Genomic DNA, 16,431 nt, shown 5'->3' with positions numbered 1-16,431 from the left:
AATTCAGAGAAATTACAACTTAAACTGCACCAAATAAGAAGACATAGATACGTTTCTCTAATAATTCATTACGTCATTCACACCAAGATAATGGGATTAACTTCCAAAAGAAAAGAACTGGAAATAAAAATCACTACAATCTGCATAAGGATTTGATGATGATGACGACAATGAGAATCTCTATTCCAATGTAAGTTTATCTCAAAAAAGATCCTAATATTTAAAATTTCCTGGATTGTGGGTTTAGTAATTCACTCAATGATGTACTCCTCCATAGCACATGCATATACTTTTTTTGCAAAACGTTGTTGTCTACAAGCTTTGGCAGTACATTAGCTTCTTACTATTAATTTGCATGCTTAGAATCCTAAGCATAACACATTTTCTCAACGTTCATCCATTGACTATTCCGGGGGCCCTCATTGATGGGTCTCACTTGTTATAGTTGATAAGTAAAGGAAATACTAAGAGTCATTCAGTTGATCAAAAACAAAGTACACAGACACTGTCTCCTGTCATGCCTCTCTTAAGGAGTCAACATACCATGTGAACCGTTCCATAATCGATGGCATTTTCCTTGTCTATGATACAAGTTTTCTGGATTAGTTAGAGTCCTATTAATATTAAATGAGATCAACTGAGGATGCTGCAAAGTGGAAGAGTCATAAATAACCTTAGCATGTTCCAAATGTTTGATGGCTTCCTCTTGCAAGGAAGAATTCATAAATAACTGAATACAGCAAAGTCCAGCAGCGACATGATCCTTCTTAATAACCTGAAGCATTGAGCAAACTTGAGTAACCCGCTGATTAATCCTCCCATGAAATAGAAAATGCATAATGATGAAATTTCAAACACATTCAAGTTGGTCGAATTGGCTTGTGGAAAATTTTTTAATGAAACATAACAAGAATGATAAACAAAATGTTCAAAGTTCAAACAAACAACATATTTCCTAAAAACCATCCGTTCCATATGTGAATGAAAAATCCATGCAGTACAATAGAATGAAAATTGAGAAGTATTAGTAGTATTGGACAAAGAAGATCATGTACCTGAAACTTGTATAGATAATTGAAATGCCTATGTGTTTCACAATAGGTGCAAATACGGGCAAGAGCTGCAGCTGTATACTGATATTCCGCCACATCATATTCTGCGGCTGACATTCTTGTAGATATCACATCCTCCAGAACAGACATTGCATCATAACCAATACATATGTCACACAGGTCATCGATGGTTCCATAATCAGTTGTCAAAGGATCTGGTCTTTGAGGGGATGAAGATGAAGTTACTACTCCCATTGTAGAAGGTTGAGCAGGTGGGGGAACAGTGTTTGGAGGAAAGAACAGTGCGCAAGCATCATTATAGTGACCATGCCTAAACATAAAATTGAGCAAATGTTGGCGAGCATACTGCAAAAGGAGAAAAGGGATTAACAACCTTACCACTTTAAATGAAAACAATTACACATTAGCATATGGTGGGACACTCAGCAGTAATGAATGATGACAATGCAAAACCAATCACGAAGAAAATTTTCAAGTATTGAAGGTACAAGCAAACAAAATTTAAAAGTATAACAGCAGTAATTATATCATTGGCCAACTTCTACCAGTGGAAGTTGTCGCAGAGATTTTAACATTCTCACATAAAAAAGAATCTAAAGTCAGAACTCAGAGACAGTGGTCAATGCAAATTGGTCAACATACGTGACAAATTTTTATGACATGATCAATGAATCATTGTGATTATGCAGCCAACAAAGTTCAAAAAGATAAGAATGAATAGTGAACATGCTTACTTCTTGTAAGTAGTTGACACATTCCGTGTATCTAATGCTGTCCAGGTTACTACGAGGTCCGTCTTCAATGTCAGAATTATGTGCGGAACTGTTATTTGCAGATTCTTGGGACCGCCTGGACCTCTCTGAACGTGGAAATGTAGACGGCATGTACAGAACATTGAGATACGAGTCTGCAGAAAGAGAATCATCCAAGATTGTAGGCGCACTTATAGCCAAATGTTCATACCTGAAGCAAATGTCCATTAGTCGCTTGACATCATTGTACATGTTCATGCATTGAAGATAACGTTAAACATATAGAATAAAACGTAAATTAGGTCAAAGTGCCATGGTGAATAATACATTAAAATTTCCAAATGCACAAGAAGCCACATAGGACTGTCCAACACTCGCAGCATCATCCCATCAAGTGAGCCACCATTCTATTAAAAACTATTTTTTTAGTCAGAAAAATAAACTTAAAGTGGATATACTAAGTTTGGCTAATTAATATCTTTTTGGTTCACAGAGGCCACAAATAAAGTTATCCACTCACAGAAGAAGTAGCACATGCTGTGAAGAAGAATTCCTTATAATCACCTTTGAACGGCAAATAAACTGAATTCAAGTTGGACTAAATTAAGAAATACAAAAAAACATGATGTGAACTTAAATAATGAAAATCTTTTAAATAGGAAATATTTGATTGACCTTGAGATAAAAGTAGGAAGCATAAGATCAAATTATAGGAAGCAAGCAATTTGAGCCAAAGAAAGGTTTACGGGGATACATACTCCATTCATAGGAGGGGACCAGTATATTATTAAATTAGCCTAATCTTGGCATCATATGCTGGTTATAACTAGCTTACATGGAACGAACAGCTGACACATCCACAGGTGGACCTCCTTCAATTGTGTTAATGATCTCCAGAATGACAGGGGCAGTATCACCCTTATAGAGCTGAAGAGCTTGCCTGGAGGCCAACAGATAAACAAGAAAAAGTAAGACCACCTAACCGTTATCCAGTGAAGAGAGCTTGCAAGTTGCAACAGACAAGCTACAGAATATAAGATCAACCAACATCGTCAACTCAAACCACCAAAAGAAAGAAGGAAGGGGGTGTCTGGAGAGATCCTATGTTCTCTAAATTTGTTAATTCACCAACGCCATATTACAACAATGCATAGAGAAACTAGGCCTACTTGAATTTCACACGAGCTTGCGCATAGTGCTCCATTCGAATCAAAGCATGTCCCCATGCAGTCCAGACTGGAAAAGCATCAATCTGAGAGATATCTCAAGAACTCATAAGATTAACACATTCTAAATAGGAGTAGTATGAACAATAATTCTTTTAAAAACAATTTTTACCTTGCACTTCTTGCAAGTATATACGGCCATGCTATACCGTTCATCGACAATCAACCTATCACGGAGATGGGCAGATGACTCTTTATCAGCAATATCATCAAGAGAAGCAGCAATTCCCGACCCCAAAAGACTTTGAAGCAACTCAGCACGTCCCAGCCAAATGTCAGCCTGTGATAGAGCTTCAGATAGCTCATCTGTGGACTGACTACCCACACTAGAACTACCAGCATCAGAAGATGCGTCATCAGCATCTCTACTTCTTTCTGAATTACTGGACAAGTCACTACCCCCAACGAGCTTTCTCAGCAGCGATTTTGCATGAAATAGTCCCTGCACATGCCAATGCAAATGCATGTTATATTAGTCAAATCCTCCACAGACTTAATTGTACATTAGAGACAGACAATGTACAACTGTGCAAGCAATAAAATATATGGTACTCCGGCTTGCACCAGCTTGGTGCCTCAAAAAATAAAATGCATGGAATTGGATTATGTACAAGACTCAATTGACCACTGAAAACCCATGATGATGGAAAGTAAATTGTTCCTGTATAATAAGAAAGGGCTGCAAAAATAAATAAAAAATAAAAAAGACCTGTACAAATGCCTCAGTGGCATGATACGCTCGACCAATTGTTTCCATGGATGCATTCTCAGGTAATTGCTGAGAGCTCAATACATTCTTCATCTGCTTCATACACAAATCCAGGGCAGTCTTGGCAGATACAGACTCGTCAGAACACAAAGAGAGCAAAGCCTAGAGACAGGGAACCAAAATGTTCAGCAAACTGAGAGCAAAAAAGGTCATGAAATCATTTCAGGCAAGAAAACCACCGACTTCTAAAATTCTCAAGTATATTAATATGCTAGAAATGCATTTCAGGTTGATATTTATGCCACAAGAGATACCATCAAAATTTATCTCTAAATTCTTTACCATCCAGAATCCTAAGAACTTCAGTACATTAAGAAACTATGATACATAAAGTGTAATAGATTTTTAATCAACAGTTCTGTTAGAGATATATACATGTTTTATGTCATTTTATACTCAAGGGTATCCTAGTCTTTGTATTGGCTATATATATATATACAGCCCTCTCTTGTATCTCTTAATGATTCATCAATATACAAACCCTCTCTTTCTCATTTCATGGTATCGGAGCTATAGTCATCCTCTCCCTCTCTCCGGCGACGTATTCCGGCGACGTCTCTCCTCCGGCGACGCCTCTCCTCCAGCGACGTCTCTACCCAACAGTGCCCTTCAACTTTGTAGGTCAGCATCACCTTCCGTCACCTCTCCATCTGTTTGTGGCATTGCATATTAGAAGAAAAAAAAAAAAAGGGCTCTCTCTAGTTCTGCAGCAACCAGTGAGCAATCAGCCTTGAAAGGAACTGAGATGGCGTTCCTGATCTGCCTCAGAGATTATGTGAAATTGTAGATCTGAAGTTTTTTTTCTCAGAAATTGCATATCTGCCCCTCTACTTTTGTGAAATTGCAGATCTGCCACTGAAGTTTTCTGAAATTTCAGTTCTGCCCCTGAAATTTTCTGAAATTGCAGTTCTGCCCCTGAAAATTTCTGAAATTGCAGTTCTGCCCCTGAAATTTTCTGAAATTGCAGTTCTGCCCCTGAAATTTTCTGAAATTGCAGTTCTGCCCTGAAATTTTCTGAAATTTCAGTTCTGCCCCTGAAATTTTCTGAAATTGCAGTTCTGCCCTTGCATTCTAGTGATGGCAAATATTGATGACTTCCCTCCTCTGAAGGGGATAGCTTCCTCTCCGGCACAACTATTACAGACTTCTACCAGTTCATCCTTGACTCTTGCTAATCCGACTTCGACAATGGCCCCTGAGATTCCTCGAGATTTTCTTCCCACGTCCACGGACTTTCGCCTTTCATCAGCGCGTGACTGGCCTACCTGGTCTGCTACTGTCCGAAATGCCTTGTACAGTCGACAGTTACTATCGTTTCTCACAGAGGGTCCACCGACTGAGGGCTCTGATGTAGTTTTGGCAGTCTGGCGCCTTCGTGATGCTAGGATTGCTGGCTATCTGGTTGAATCTCTCGACCCTGCTCTCCGTCCTGATTTAGTTGCTCAGTCCACACATACTGTTTGGAGTTCACTTGTTTCCCGTTTCGTTGAGAGTAGTGGGGCTCGTGAGCATTCTCTCATCACCCAGGCTGCCGCGGCTCGACAGGGTGATAGGTCCATCCAGGATTTTTATCATTATATGCGTGGTTTTTGGCGTGAGTTAGAGGGTTTCCTCCCAGAGGTTGGCTCAGCCGCTGCAGCTATTTATAGGGTTTTCTGGGATCGGAGGCATATGCATGAGTTCTTGTTGGCTCTTCGTCCTGAGTTTGGCCCACTGGTTGGTCAGTTTATCCATCGCCACCCCACTCCCGGCTTGGAGACTGCTGTTGCAGAGTTAGTTGCAGAGGAGACTCGTCTTCGGATTTTTGCTGGCATTGGCTCACCCCCAGCACCTTCTAGTTTCTCTGGTGTTCTTGCTGCCGCTCCTCCTAGTGCTTCAGCTACTCCTCCACCTCCCTCTGGTCGACCTACATGCTCCCATTGCATGAGGGTTGGCCATACTGTGGATGATTGCTGGAAGCTCCATCCAGAGCGTCGAGTGGGACCCCGTGGTCGTGGTCGTCGTGCCTCCACTGCCTCTGTCGTTGCCACAGTTGCACCACCTCTATGTGCTTTTCCTAGTCCGGCTGCTCTGCCTTCAACTGATCTTTTGAGCCTTCAGCAGCAGCTTCAACAGTTTCGACAGCGTTTGGATCAGATGTCTGTCTCCCCCAGTTCTGGTAGCACCTCTGCACCTTCTGCCTACTCGACTACTGGTATGTATCATTCTTGGATTTTTGACTCTGGAGCCTCTCACCATATGACTTCAGACGCCTCCATTCTTACTGATTGTAGACAAGCCCCTACTGTTCCTTCTATACACACTGCTGATGGCTCTCCCTTGAGAGTTTCTCAGACTGGCTGCATCACTCCTACTTCAGAGCCCTCGGGCAAACTATCCTTACCCTCTGTTCTTCATGCTCCTCAGTTGAACATGAATCTTATCTCTGTTGGTCGTATATGTGATTATGGTTATCATGTTTTATTCACACCTTCTTATTGTTGTGTGCAGGATCCGTCTACCAGCCGGGTGATTGGCAGTGGTCATAGAGTGGATAGTCTCTACCATCTTCAGTCTCTCCATATTCCCTTATCCAGTCCTCGCTTTTGTGGTCTTGCCTCTCCTACTACTGATATCTGGCATAGGCGATTAGGTCATATTTCTGAGTCGCGACTGAAGAGTCTCTCCCTGTCGGGAGCTCTCGGTCGTAGTTCTTTTTCTGCTTTGAGTCCTTGTATTGGCTGTAAGCTTGCTAAAGCTACAGCACTCCCTTTTTCCTCCAGTGTATCCCAGACATCTAATCCTTTTGATTTATTACATTCAGATATTTGGGGACCTGCACCTCTTCCTTCTATGTGTGGTTATCGTTATTATGTTTCCTTTATTGATGATTTTTCTCGCTACGCATGGGTTTATCTTTTACAACATCGCTCTGAGATTCTTTCTGTCTATGAACGTTTCACTACTATGATTTTCACTCAGTTCGGTCGTCGTATTAAGACGTTCCGCTCTGATTGTGCTTTAGAGTACTTATCATCTGGTATGCGGACGTTACTTTCCTCTCACGGCACCATCTTTCAGCACTCATGTCCTCACACACATGAGCAGAATGGTGTTGCTGAGAGGAAGCATCGTCACATCCTAGAGACTACTCGGGCACTTCTTCTCTCTTCATCTGTCCCTCGTTCCTATTGGGCTGAGGCTGTTCTCACCTCCGTCCACCTCATTAACATGTCTCCTTCATCCGTCCTCCCAGGAGGCATGTCTTCTCATGAGCGTCTTTTCTCTTCTCCTCCTGATTACTCTCGCCTTCGCACCTTTGGTTGCACTTGCTTTGTTCTCCTCCCTCCTCCTGAGCGTTCCAAGCTATCCGCTGTCTCGGCTAGATGTGTTCTCTTAGGTATCAGTGCCGAACACAAAGGTTATCGTTGCTACGATCCCTTGACTAGGCGCCTTCGTATATCCCGTCATGTCTCATTCTTTGAGGATGTTCCCTATTTCTCTTCCACTTCTCAGGATCTCACATTTCTTACGCTTCCGCCCTTACCCACTTCAGACACTTCCTCTCCATCTTTTCCTATCTCCTCACCTAGTATCTCGGATAGTCCTCTTCCCTCGTATCCTTTGGATTCTGCTCCCACTGAGCATGATCCTATCACTACTGAGCATGATCCTATCACTACTGAGCATGATCCTATTGCTACTGAGCATGATCCTCCATCTCCTCCTCACTCATCTTCATCTATTTCTTCATCTAGCCTTTCTCCATATCCTCTCCACTACACCCGTGATCTTGACTATGTCCCACCCCCTACTCCTGATACTACCTCTCCCTCTTCGACTACCTGCACATCCCCTGCTAGTGCGGATCCTTCTACACCTCGCTATCCTCAGCGCGATCGTCGACCAGTTGAGAGGTATGGTTATGGTTCTGTTTCTACTTATGCACCTCAGTTTACAGCCTTTCTCACTGCCCTTCATTTAGACTCTGAGCCTCGTTCCTTCAGTGAGGCATCTCAATCACCTCAATGGCAGCAGGCTATGGCAGAGGAGTTTGAGGCCTTTAGACAGACTAAGACTTGGGATGTGGTTCCTCTTCCCGCGGGTGTTAGGCCTATAGGCTGCAAATGGATCTACAAGGTCAAGCGGCGACCAGATGGGTCCATTGAGCGCTATAAGGCTCGATTGGTTGCTAGAGGGTTCTCTCAGGTACATGGCATTGATTATGATGAGACATTTGCACCTGTAGCTCAGATGACTACTGTTCGCACTTTATTGGCTGTTGCTGCAGTTAGACAGTGGTCTCTTCTTCAGATGGATGTGAAGAATGCCTTTCTTCACGGTGATCTTTCTGAGGTTGTCTACATGCAGTCCCCTCCTGGCCTTCGGACTCCTCCTCAGCATGTATGCCGTCTTCATCGGGCTATTTATGGTCTCAAACAAGCCCCCCGGGCTTGGTTTGAGCGTTTTCGACAGGTGGTGACTCAGGCTGGTTTTGTTGAGAGCTCACAAGACCACTCTTTGTTTGTTCGGTCATCCCCTCAGGGGCGGGCGATTCTCCTCCTATACGTAGATGATATGATCATTACAGTAGATGATATTGCAGCCATTCAGTCTCTTCAGCGGCACCTTCAGTCACATTTTCAGATGAAAGACCTTGGATCTCTCAGGTACTTTCTTGGTATTGAGATTGCTCGTTCTGAGCGTGGCATTCTACTATCCCAGCAAAAGTATCTTTCAGACATCCTCAGTCGTGCTGCAGTCTCAGATGATACTCCCAGTGTAGACACTCCTCTTGAGCTTCATGTGAAGCTCCGTCCTACTGATGGTGAGATTCTTCCTGACCCGACTCGCTACAGGCAGATAGTAGGTCAGTTGGTATACTTGTGCATCACTCGTCCTGATATTGCTCATGCTGTTAGCATTGTGAGTCAATTTATGTCTGTTCCAAGGTCAGTTCATTATGGTGCCCTTCTCAGAATTCTTAGGTATCTCAGTGGGACTATGACTCGATCCCTGTTTATGTCCTCATCTTCACCACTCACTCTTCGGGCCTATTCAGATGCTGATTGGGCAGGTGATCCTACTTCTCGTCGATCCACTACAGGTTATTGTCTATTTCTTGGTAACTCTCTCATCTCCTGGCGCAGCAAGAAACAGAATGTAGTCTCACTCTCCAGCACAGAGGCAGAGTATAGAGCTATGGCTACTACGGCTAAGGAGATTGTTCATCTTAGACGTCTCCTGAGTCATTTGGGTGTTCATCTATCTGGTTCGACCCCTATGTATTGTGATAACCGAAGTGCCATTCATATTGCTAGCAATCCGGTCTTTCACGAGAGGACAAAACACATTGAGATAGATTGTCATTTTGTTCGACAACAATTCCTATCGCATGTGCTCTCTCTTCCGTTCACTTCTTCTACAGAGCAGCTTGCAGACTTCTTCACGAAATCTCACACGGTCCCCCGCCATCAGCTTCTTATTGGCAAACTCTCTGTGTTTGATCCACCTTGAGTTTGAAGGGGGGTGTTAGAGATATATACATGTTTTATGTCATTTTATACTCAAGGGTATCCTAGTCTTTGTATTGGCTATATATATATATACAGCCCTCTCTTGTATCTCTTAATGATTCATCAATATACAAACCCTCTCTTTCTCATTTCAAGTTCATTTATGGAAAAAAAAAAAGTGTCGAGCACAGAGGCACTTACTGGGAAATTTAAAAATAATGTACAAAACTAATAGGAGTCACACATACATGTGAACATGCATGGTCACAAATGTTTGAAACCCTTTTAACTGAGGGGCCAATCCATCATATGTGATGAAGAGGGTGATTAACCCCCCATTGCAAGTATGCTTCACAATCAATCATCAAGTAACAAGCTAGCCCCTTAATTACATACCTTGAAGAGAATGATGTCTGGAGCACTTTCATATCGGTGAGATGCACGAACAGCTTCGTCCTTATTGGCATCACCTGCCAGCATCCATTCCTCTGCGATTGAAACAGAGGGGAGTCGTTCTTGCCCATCTGCAGAAAACGAGGAAATGCGATCCTCTTGAATTCCAGCCATGGCCTCCCATGTAACTCTTTCAGACGGTGATAATCCTGAACTCTTCCTTTTACGGTAAACATCTTTCGGAGCAGTCTTATCTCCAGTATTTCGTGGTGCCCACGAAAAAGCTCTACGAGCCTCTTTTTGCAAGTTACTTAGACTGCTAGTAAAAGACGACCTTGCAGGCACACCTGTCCTGGTTTTCGGCTTCGGTCTTGTACCTGATACAGATATCCGATGTTCTCTAGAGGGAGAGCTAATACTGACCGCGATAGCTTTTGCAGCATATGTAGCAATTACATTGTTGTCTCTCAAAGAAGGAAATTCTTTAAGGATCTGTAGACAAACAATTGACAAACATGAGTATATGACACACAAACCTGTGAATAAAAATTCAGAAGTGCTTCTTCCCCTTCACTTCAATATTGAAACAAAATAAAGCACATGCACACACACCAAAAAAAGGTATGAGCTCTAGTTTATAGACAATAATCAAACTAAGAAATGACAGTAAAGATATCTGAGGAGAAGTCAAATTAGAAAACAAAATACCACAGAAGCAGATTGCAGCTGTTTCCTCATCAGAAGAACCTCCAAAATCAAATGCGGGTGTTCATGCAAGGAAGAGCATCTTTGCTGCCATGGCAAGGGCAAGGCTGCCAGAACACGAAGACCCAAGGCCCATGAGTTAAGCCGTGAAACCTCGACTTCCGACAGATTCCCATCTCTTCGTTTCAGGAAGAAATGAACCTAGAAGAAACAAGGAAAGGAAACAAAAAATAAAAACTTCATTTCGGAGGAGATAGCATAATTTAAACAAGAAAGATGAAAAGAAATTGATTACAAGAAGTTGTTTTGACCGAAGGTTGGGTAGTAGCTGCATTGCACCCATTGCAACTGGTAAAGCATCATCAGAGTCACGTAGTGAAGAGAGAAAACGTGATGCTTCGGCATGACCGCCACCATTGAGAGGGTCTGCAGTCAGAAGTTTCACAAGTTGTCGACCCTGTAGCTCTCTCAGCAGATCGATGGATAACCCTGCACTTTCAGCCACTTCTAAAGCAGCAGACACAGCTCCTTTCCCAGCTAATCTAAGTGCTAATCCCTCAGGATCTTTCTTACATTCCGCTTCAACCTGACATTTCCAGTGAGGAGGAAGTGGAAAAGACAAAATGGTAGATGAAATAAAGCACTAAAAAGTAATTCTACAAAATGATTGTGGCACTTATATTTCACAATTATCATTTCCCCATTCGTCAACAAACAGCAGATAAATCTATCACCTCCTGCCAGCTACTATGACGATCATCTGCGCTTAAAATATGACTGTACTTTTGCAAAGCTTGTCTCATTTGCAAGACCTAAATATGCCAAGCAACAATGTTATTATTGATAACAGCTAAACCAATAAAAATAACAAACAAATAAATCATACCAATCTTCAGGCAAAATAACCAATAACACGTATTCCAGCATTTACTGGAGAATACTAATCAATACCTCATTCCTAACTGGATCACTTTCACAGAGGTGGCAGCTGCACATGGTGAGAACATCCAAAGCAGCATCAAGCTCCCATCTGTGCATAAACCTGAAACGGAGGTTTTGTTCTGATAAGTAAGAATTGAGTACACAACTTGCGAGAGTAAGCCTCAGGAGCAGGCATATAGAACGCCACAAGATTACATACCATCTTAACAGAAGATATGTGGGCAGCATAATTTGGTAAGAGGATGATGCGGATTACAAAAAAAAAAGAATAAATCATCCATAAAAATTGAAGTTACTGAGAAATATGGTTTTATTTTGATGAGCGATCATAGGATCCCACATATGCTTTTCAAGAGAAAATTAGGTTTCATGCTCAAGTTTTACACAATATCAAGCAGCTAATTTCTTTCTCAAGTTGGGATTATGCAGTACTAGAGTTTACTCAAGTGTTTGCAGCAGGTGGCAATGTGCTCGGGCTTTCGTGTGCATCATTTGCTGGATTGAATAGTTAGTCAAAGTACATTAGAAATGCCTGATTTTTCAGACATAACATATATGAATCTTTAGTATCAGGCAACCTAGTGATATGATTTCCTCTCTTGCAATGGTTTAGATGGGAAACAGAGAATTTTTAGAAGCTATTGGGAGAAGAGTAAGAACATGTGCTGACCCTAAGGGTGCAAAATAATTCCTGTGGAATCATATGGAATCCATGAGACAATTTTGACGTGAGGCCTGGAATATCTTCACGGTCCATGGACTAATGGTACAATGCTCCACAACTTAGACGTCACATGTTCAATTACTAGAAACAACTCTTCCGTAATACTGGGTAAGGCAGTGTACATCATGCCTTTTTCCAAACCAACACCACTGGAAAAGCATTGAGCATGGGAGTTATTGAACTTCCCCCATGATGTAAAAGGTCAAATGAAAGTGATTTTAATCTCAATCTGTTCAACCTAAACAAAATACACGAATTCCAGAATGTGATCAACAGATCACATAACTAGGTATGCCATTAAAGGCCAACTTTCGAAATCAAGTACTCAAATATACCAGCCCACAAAGAGATAAGTTTCTCACAAGTCACAACATAAACAATGATAAGTTAATGGTGAATGTGTTTCTATATAAAAATCAATATAGTGAAAAACGCAATTCTACACTACTTCACATACTTGAGTGCGAGTTGAGCTGCAAGTTGCTTATTCTTCAACCGCAGGCAATACTGCCAACTATTACTACAGCCTCCATGGGCTTGAGGCTGTCCTGAGATTGAAATGTTTTCTTCACCTCGTTCAACAAGTAGCTGAAGTAAATTATCTGAAGCTCCATCACGTAAAAAGCGATCAGAAAGTGCAAGGGCATCCAGTAGGTTTTCTTCGTCAATCAGTCTGTTAATAAAGAAAAGTGAATGAAAAGAATTATACATCACTCATTTATCAGTGATCTAAAATCACAACTCGTAACCGCCAAAGCTCATAGCTTTGCCACTATTAATACCATTCCCACCCCCCCACATGTAGTTTTGTTAACATATATGTGTTTCATTTATGTTGTCACATTAAAAAAGCAAGTAGAGATATCACAAACAAAAATCCACAAGAAAACTTTTTACTAGAAGCTGGGAATCTAACTCTATTCTTAGGCCATCACTTCTTGTTCCTTTTTGGTTCCCTCACTTCTTCGAAAGAACATATGGAGTTTGAATTATTCCGACAGCAGCAGGAAACAAAGACCAGAAGGCTAGTAAATGAATTTAGACAATAACCATCCGTGTGTAAATAGAACCTCAAAATAAGAAAGAACAGCCATACCTCTCAACAGCTTTGTCATAGGCTTCATCATTCTCCCAATCTAAAGAAAGATACACTGTATTATCAAGATCAGCGGTTTCACCTTTTGAGGAATCAAGCCAAGTTTCAGAAGCTACAGTGCCTTTATGGCTGATGTATGGCAAAGAGGTTGGATTACTAGTACCAACAACATCTTCAACTTCTGATTCAGTATCACTGTCATGCTCACGGAGTCTCTTGATAGCCACTCTTCCTTCAGGTTTACCCTTGCCATCACCAGCCTTTTTCTGTGTTGTTACAGCAAACTCAGAAACTCGATGAAGGTTAGTTTGCATTTGTATCCACCGATTCAGAGTCGGGAACCTGTCAACAAGTAAGTTTGACATTAACCTTCTAGAAAAGTAATTAAAAGAACATCGAGACCATTAAAAAATATTTCCAATACAACTGCGATTCACTTGTCCAATAGGGTACAACACCTCTCAGATTGATCAAGAGCAAACTCGTAAAACAGTCGGTCAGCATCAGGTGCTGGTAGTAATTCACCATCCAAGAATCCAGATATAGAAGAATCACATCCACTATATAATATACCACTACCAAAAACACATGCTAATACAGCTCTGACGGGAGATATTTTAACTAAATGTTTCACAATATCCAACTGGAGAGGATATAGAGGGACACCAGGAGTTGCCGAGGAACGAGTGTAACAATTAGGCTTAACTTCTTTAGAAGATGGGGATAATACTTTGTTTTCTGAGGAACTCCTAGGACAAGTAGGAACGACCGGAATGCATGCCCATCCATGACCTGATCTTGGAGGATAAACTGGAGGTACACATGCAGAAATTACTTCATGGACAAAATCAGCACACATAATTTCAGCAACCTTTGCAGCTGCATCAGTGCTGCCTCGCTCAAAGACCAATCTAGTTAAAAGCTGCAAAACACAATAATGGAATGTTAATTATTCATTATCCTGCAACTTTGTATAATCGGGGCTTGTTTCTCTCTAATTCTAAAGAAGGAATGTTGTTTCCAACAAAATCCTTACCAAGCTGATCATAACATAGACCAACAAGGACAAAGTGCACATGGGATTTTTGAGGGAGAAAGGGAAATAGGGATGTCTATTGACACTTTGCATATATAGCAGCTAATTTATAGATAATGAAAAGGTCTTTGATTTGGTAAACCACTAGTGTTGTTACAATAATAATCCCACCAAGTAATGAACTTCTTTGAAATCACACATTTTATATATTTTACTACTTTTAGGAAAGAACGAAAACATTATAAGGAATCCGAAAGAACGCAAACCTGCAAGAGTCCATGTTTGAAGGTTAGTCAAATAGGAACACTTCAAACATTGCTTAAATTAAAATTTCCACAACCCTTAGTCATAAATCCAATCTTTTAAGAAATTTTACTATAACTTTTTTTAAGAAAAGTTTCTCAGGTTCCATTGAACATGCACAATTCTACCGATTCTCAACAAGTAAACATTGATTATGTTTGGATTTTTTAAAGAATTCACTATAAGTATCAGTATTTGTAAACGAAGAGTTCTGGCAACATCTTTAGGCACTTGAAAACTCATTCCACAATTTTAAACAGTCCCTTTTGTGAATTTAAAATGTTTAAACCCTAGCAAGATTATCTTTTCGTTCCAAATAAAGAAATCTCATTCCCTAACTAAGCTTCCAAACAAGCATAACAATGATTCTGACCTACACTTCCAAAATGTTTTATTTAAGCCAGGAAATACATCTATGGAAGATAAATAATAGAACTTACATCTTTTGGCCACTCATAAACAAGCGAGAAAAAGTTGAAATCATGAGTTGTATCAGTCCCATCAACTATATCACCGATTGCAGCAATATGGAGGATAAATTGTGACAGATAGGTTGTGGGCTTCGCACTTAATGGACCAAACAGTCTGTTTCCTGTATCGTTTATATCGAAACCAACAGGCTGAGCACTATTTTCTTCTGCTGTTGAACTTAAGGGTATCTGCTTAACAGCTTTTAACCCCAGGCCAAGAACCACATCCTTTTCATAATCTGACAAAAATTTTCGTTCAGTATATGGACCATCTCCTTTAGTAACACTTAGCTCCATTTCCTCATCAGCAATAGCTCTTGCAAGATTATGAAGCTTACCTAACATTTCATAAGAAAAAGATGCATGAGAACCAAGGAACATAGCTGCTGCAGTATGATAATAGCACATAAATTCCCTTCCTCAAAGAAGCAAGGAAAGGAAAAGGTACCACTCAAAAATTGCCGCTTGCCCCTGTGAGCGTCTTCGATCATCCGATGTAGAAGAGCAAGAGCACGTTCCCTTTGGCCCTGGCGTTGAGATTCCTTTGATGAAGAAACAAAATTATTGTCGGATAGAATAGCCTGAAGAACAGGTGGATTATCCTGAAAGAAAACAACATGCAGAACTCTCAATCAAAATTTACTAACATGCTCATGGAGCACTGCATACAACGTTACATCCATAATAAAAGCAAAGAACCCTCATCCAGCATATGAAGACGAATCTTGCCTGGTCCAAAAACTCATGCAGACGCTTGAGAACACGGCGTGAAACAGAAATGATTCCAACTTCATGGATCTGATCCCAGTAAGTGGAGCCTACTTTTGGAGAACCTCCTGGATATATCTCAGATAACATAACTTGAGCCTGCAAACAATACCACGTAATGCTAATGGGAACAACATTTTTTACCGTGGGTTAACTAGAGGAAAAGCCCAACCCCAACACCCACACACGGACAACAAGAAAGAAAAGGGGGGAGGAGCAGCAAAAGTAACAGAAATACTAGATGTCAAAGAGACGCAATGAAATTCATAGCTGAAAACCACAAATTACGCGAACTCCAAGTTCACAGATTGGTCACCCTTACCTGATCTAGAAGTTGTTGAGACATTCTAGCAGACCTTGCAGAAGTTGTAGCGACATCAATACAAAGAAGAATCTGAGGGGAAATAGGCAGATGTTAGCCTAAAGCAACTTAGCACATATTGAGCATTCCCTTTTAGCTTATTAACAAAGGAAGAAGAGTAAAGCACATAATAAGCACTTACTGCACCCAAAGGACCTAGCTGGGAGCGTAGAGAGGAGAAGTCTAGATCTCGCACCGCTGAAGTTCCATCAGCAGCATGAGACACTGCATCTTCAACCTGGTAAAGAAGCAATACCCTTAGGTAAGAAAGGCTTTATAATACGCACCATGTACAAGTAAGACTCCATCCATGGCAGC

General features: G+C 41.1%; 1 protein-coding gene across 2 annotated transcripts in view; it reads right to left on the bottom strand.

Moving 5' to 3' along the window:
* Nucleotides 1-16,431, bottom strand: part of LOC120005837 — a 29,768-nt gene that overhangs the window by 6,270 nt on the left and 7,067 nt on the right. For both annotated transcript variants that reach the window (XM_038855690.1, XM_038855691.1), the window contains exons 10-29: nt 16,256-16,351; nt 16,075-16,146; nt 15,714-15,851; nt 15,433-15,586; nt 14,955-15,322; nt 13,634-14,097; nt 13,176-13,517; nt 12,537-12,752; nt 11,365-11,455; nt 11,148-11,225; nt 10,709-10,999; nt 10,417-10,614; nt 9,712-10,200; nt 3,761-3,922; nt 3,164-3,493; nt 2,995-3,077; nt 2,661-2,765; nt 1,808-2,036; nt 1,056-1,418; nt 674-775 (exon numbers count right to left, since the gene is read on the bottom strand). In XM_038855690.1, coding sequence (XP_038711618.1) covers nt 674-775; nt 1,056-1,418; nt 1,808-2,036; nt 2,661-2,765; nt 2,995-3,077; nt 3,164-3,493; nt 3,761-3,922; nt 9,712-10,200; nt 10,417-10,614; nt 10,709-10,999; nt 11,148-11,225; nt 11,365-11,455; nt 12,537-12,752; nt 13,176-13,517; nt 13,634-14,097; nt 14,955-15,322; nt 15,433-15,586; nt 15,714-15,851; nt 16,075-16,146; nt 16,256-16,351 — 4,371 coding nt within the window. The remainder of the gene's footprint in view (nt 1-673; nt 776-1,055; nt 1,419-1,807; nt 2,037-2,660; nt 2,766-2,994; nt 3,078-3,163; nt 3,494-3,760; nt 3,923-9,711; nt 10,201-10,416; nt 10,615-10,708; nt 11,000-11,147; nt 11,226-11,364; nt 11,456-12,536; nt 12,753-13,175; nt 13,518-13,633; nt 14,098-14,954; nt 15,323-15,432; nt 15,587-15,713; nt 15,852-16,074; nt 16,147-16,255; nt 16,352-16,431) is intronic.

The sequence above is a fragment of the Tripterygium wilfordii genome, chromosome 9 (genome assembly GCF_013401445.1).
Source record: "Tripterygium wilfordii isolate XIE 37 chromosome 9, ASM1340144v1, whole genome shotgun sequence".
Lineage (NCBI taxonomy): Eukaryota > Viridiplantae > Streptophyta > Magnoliopsida > Celastrales > Celastraceae > Tripterygium > Tripterygium wilfordii.
The sequence above is the reverse complement of the archived record's forward strand: the minus strand, read 5'-3'. Positions and strand labels throughout refer to the sequence as shown.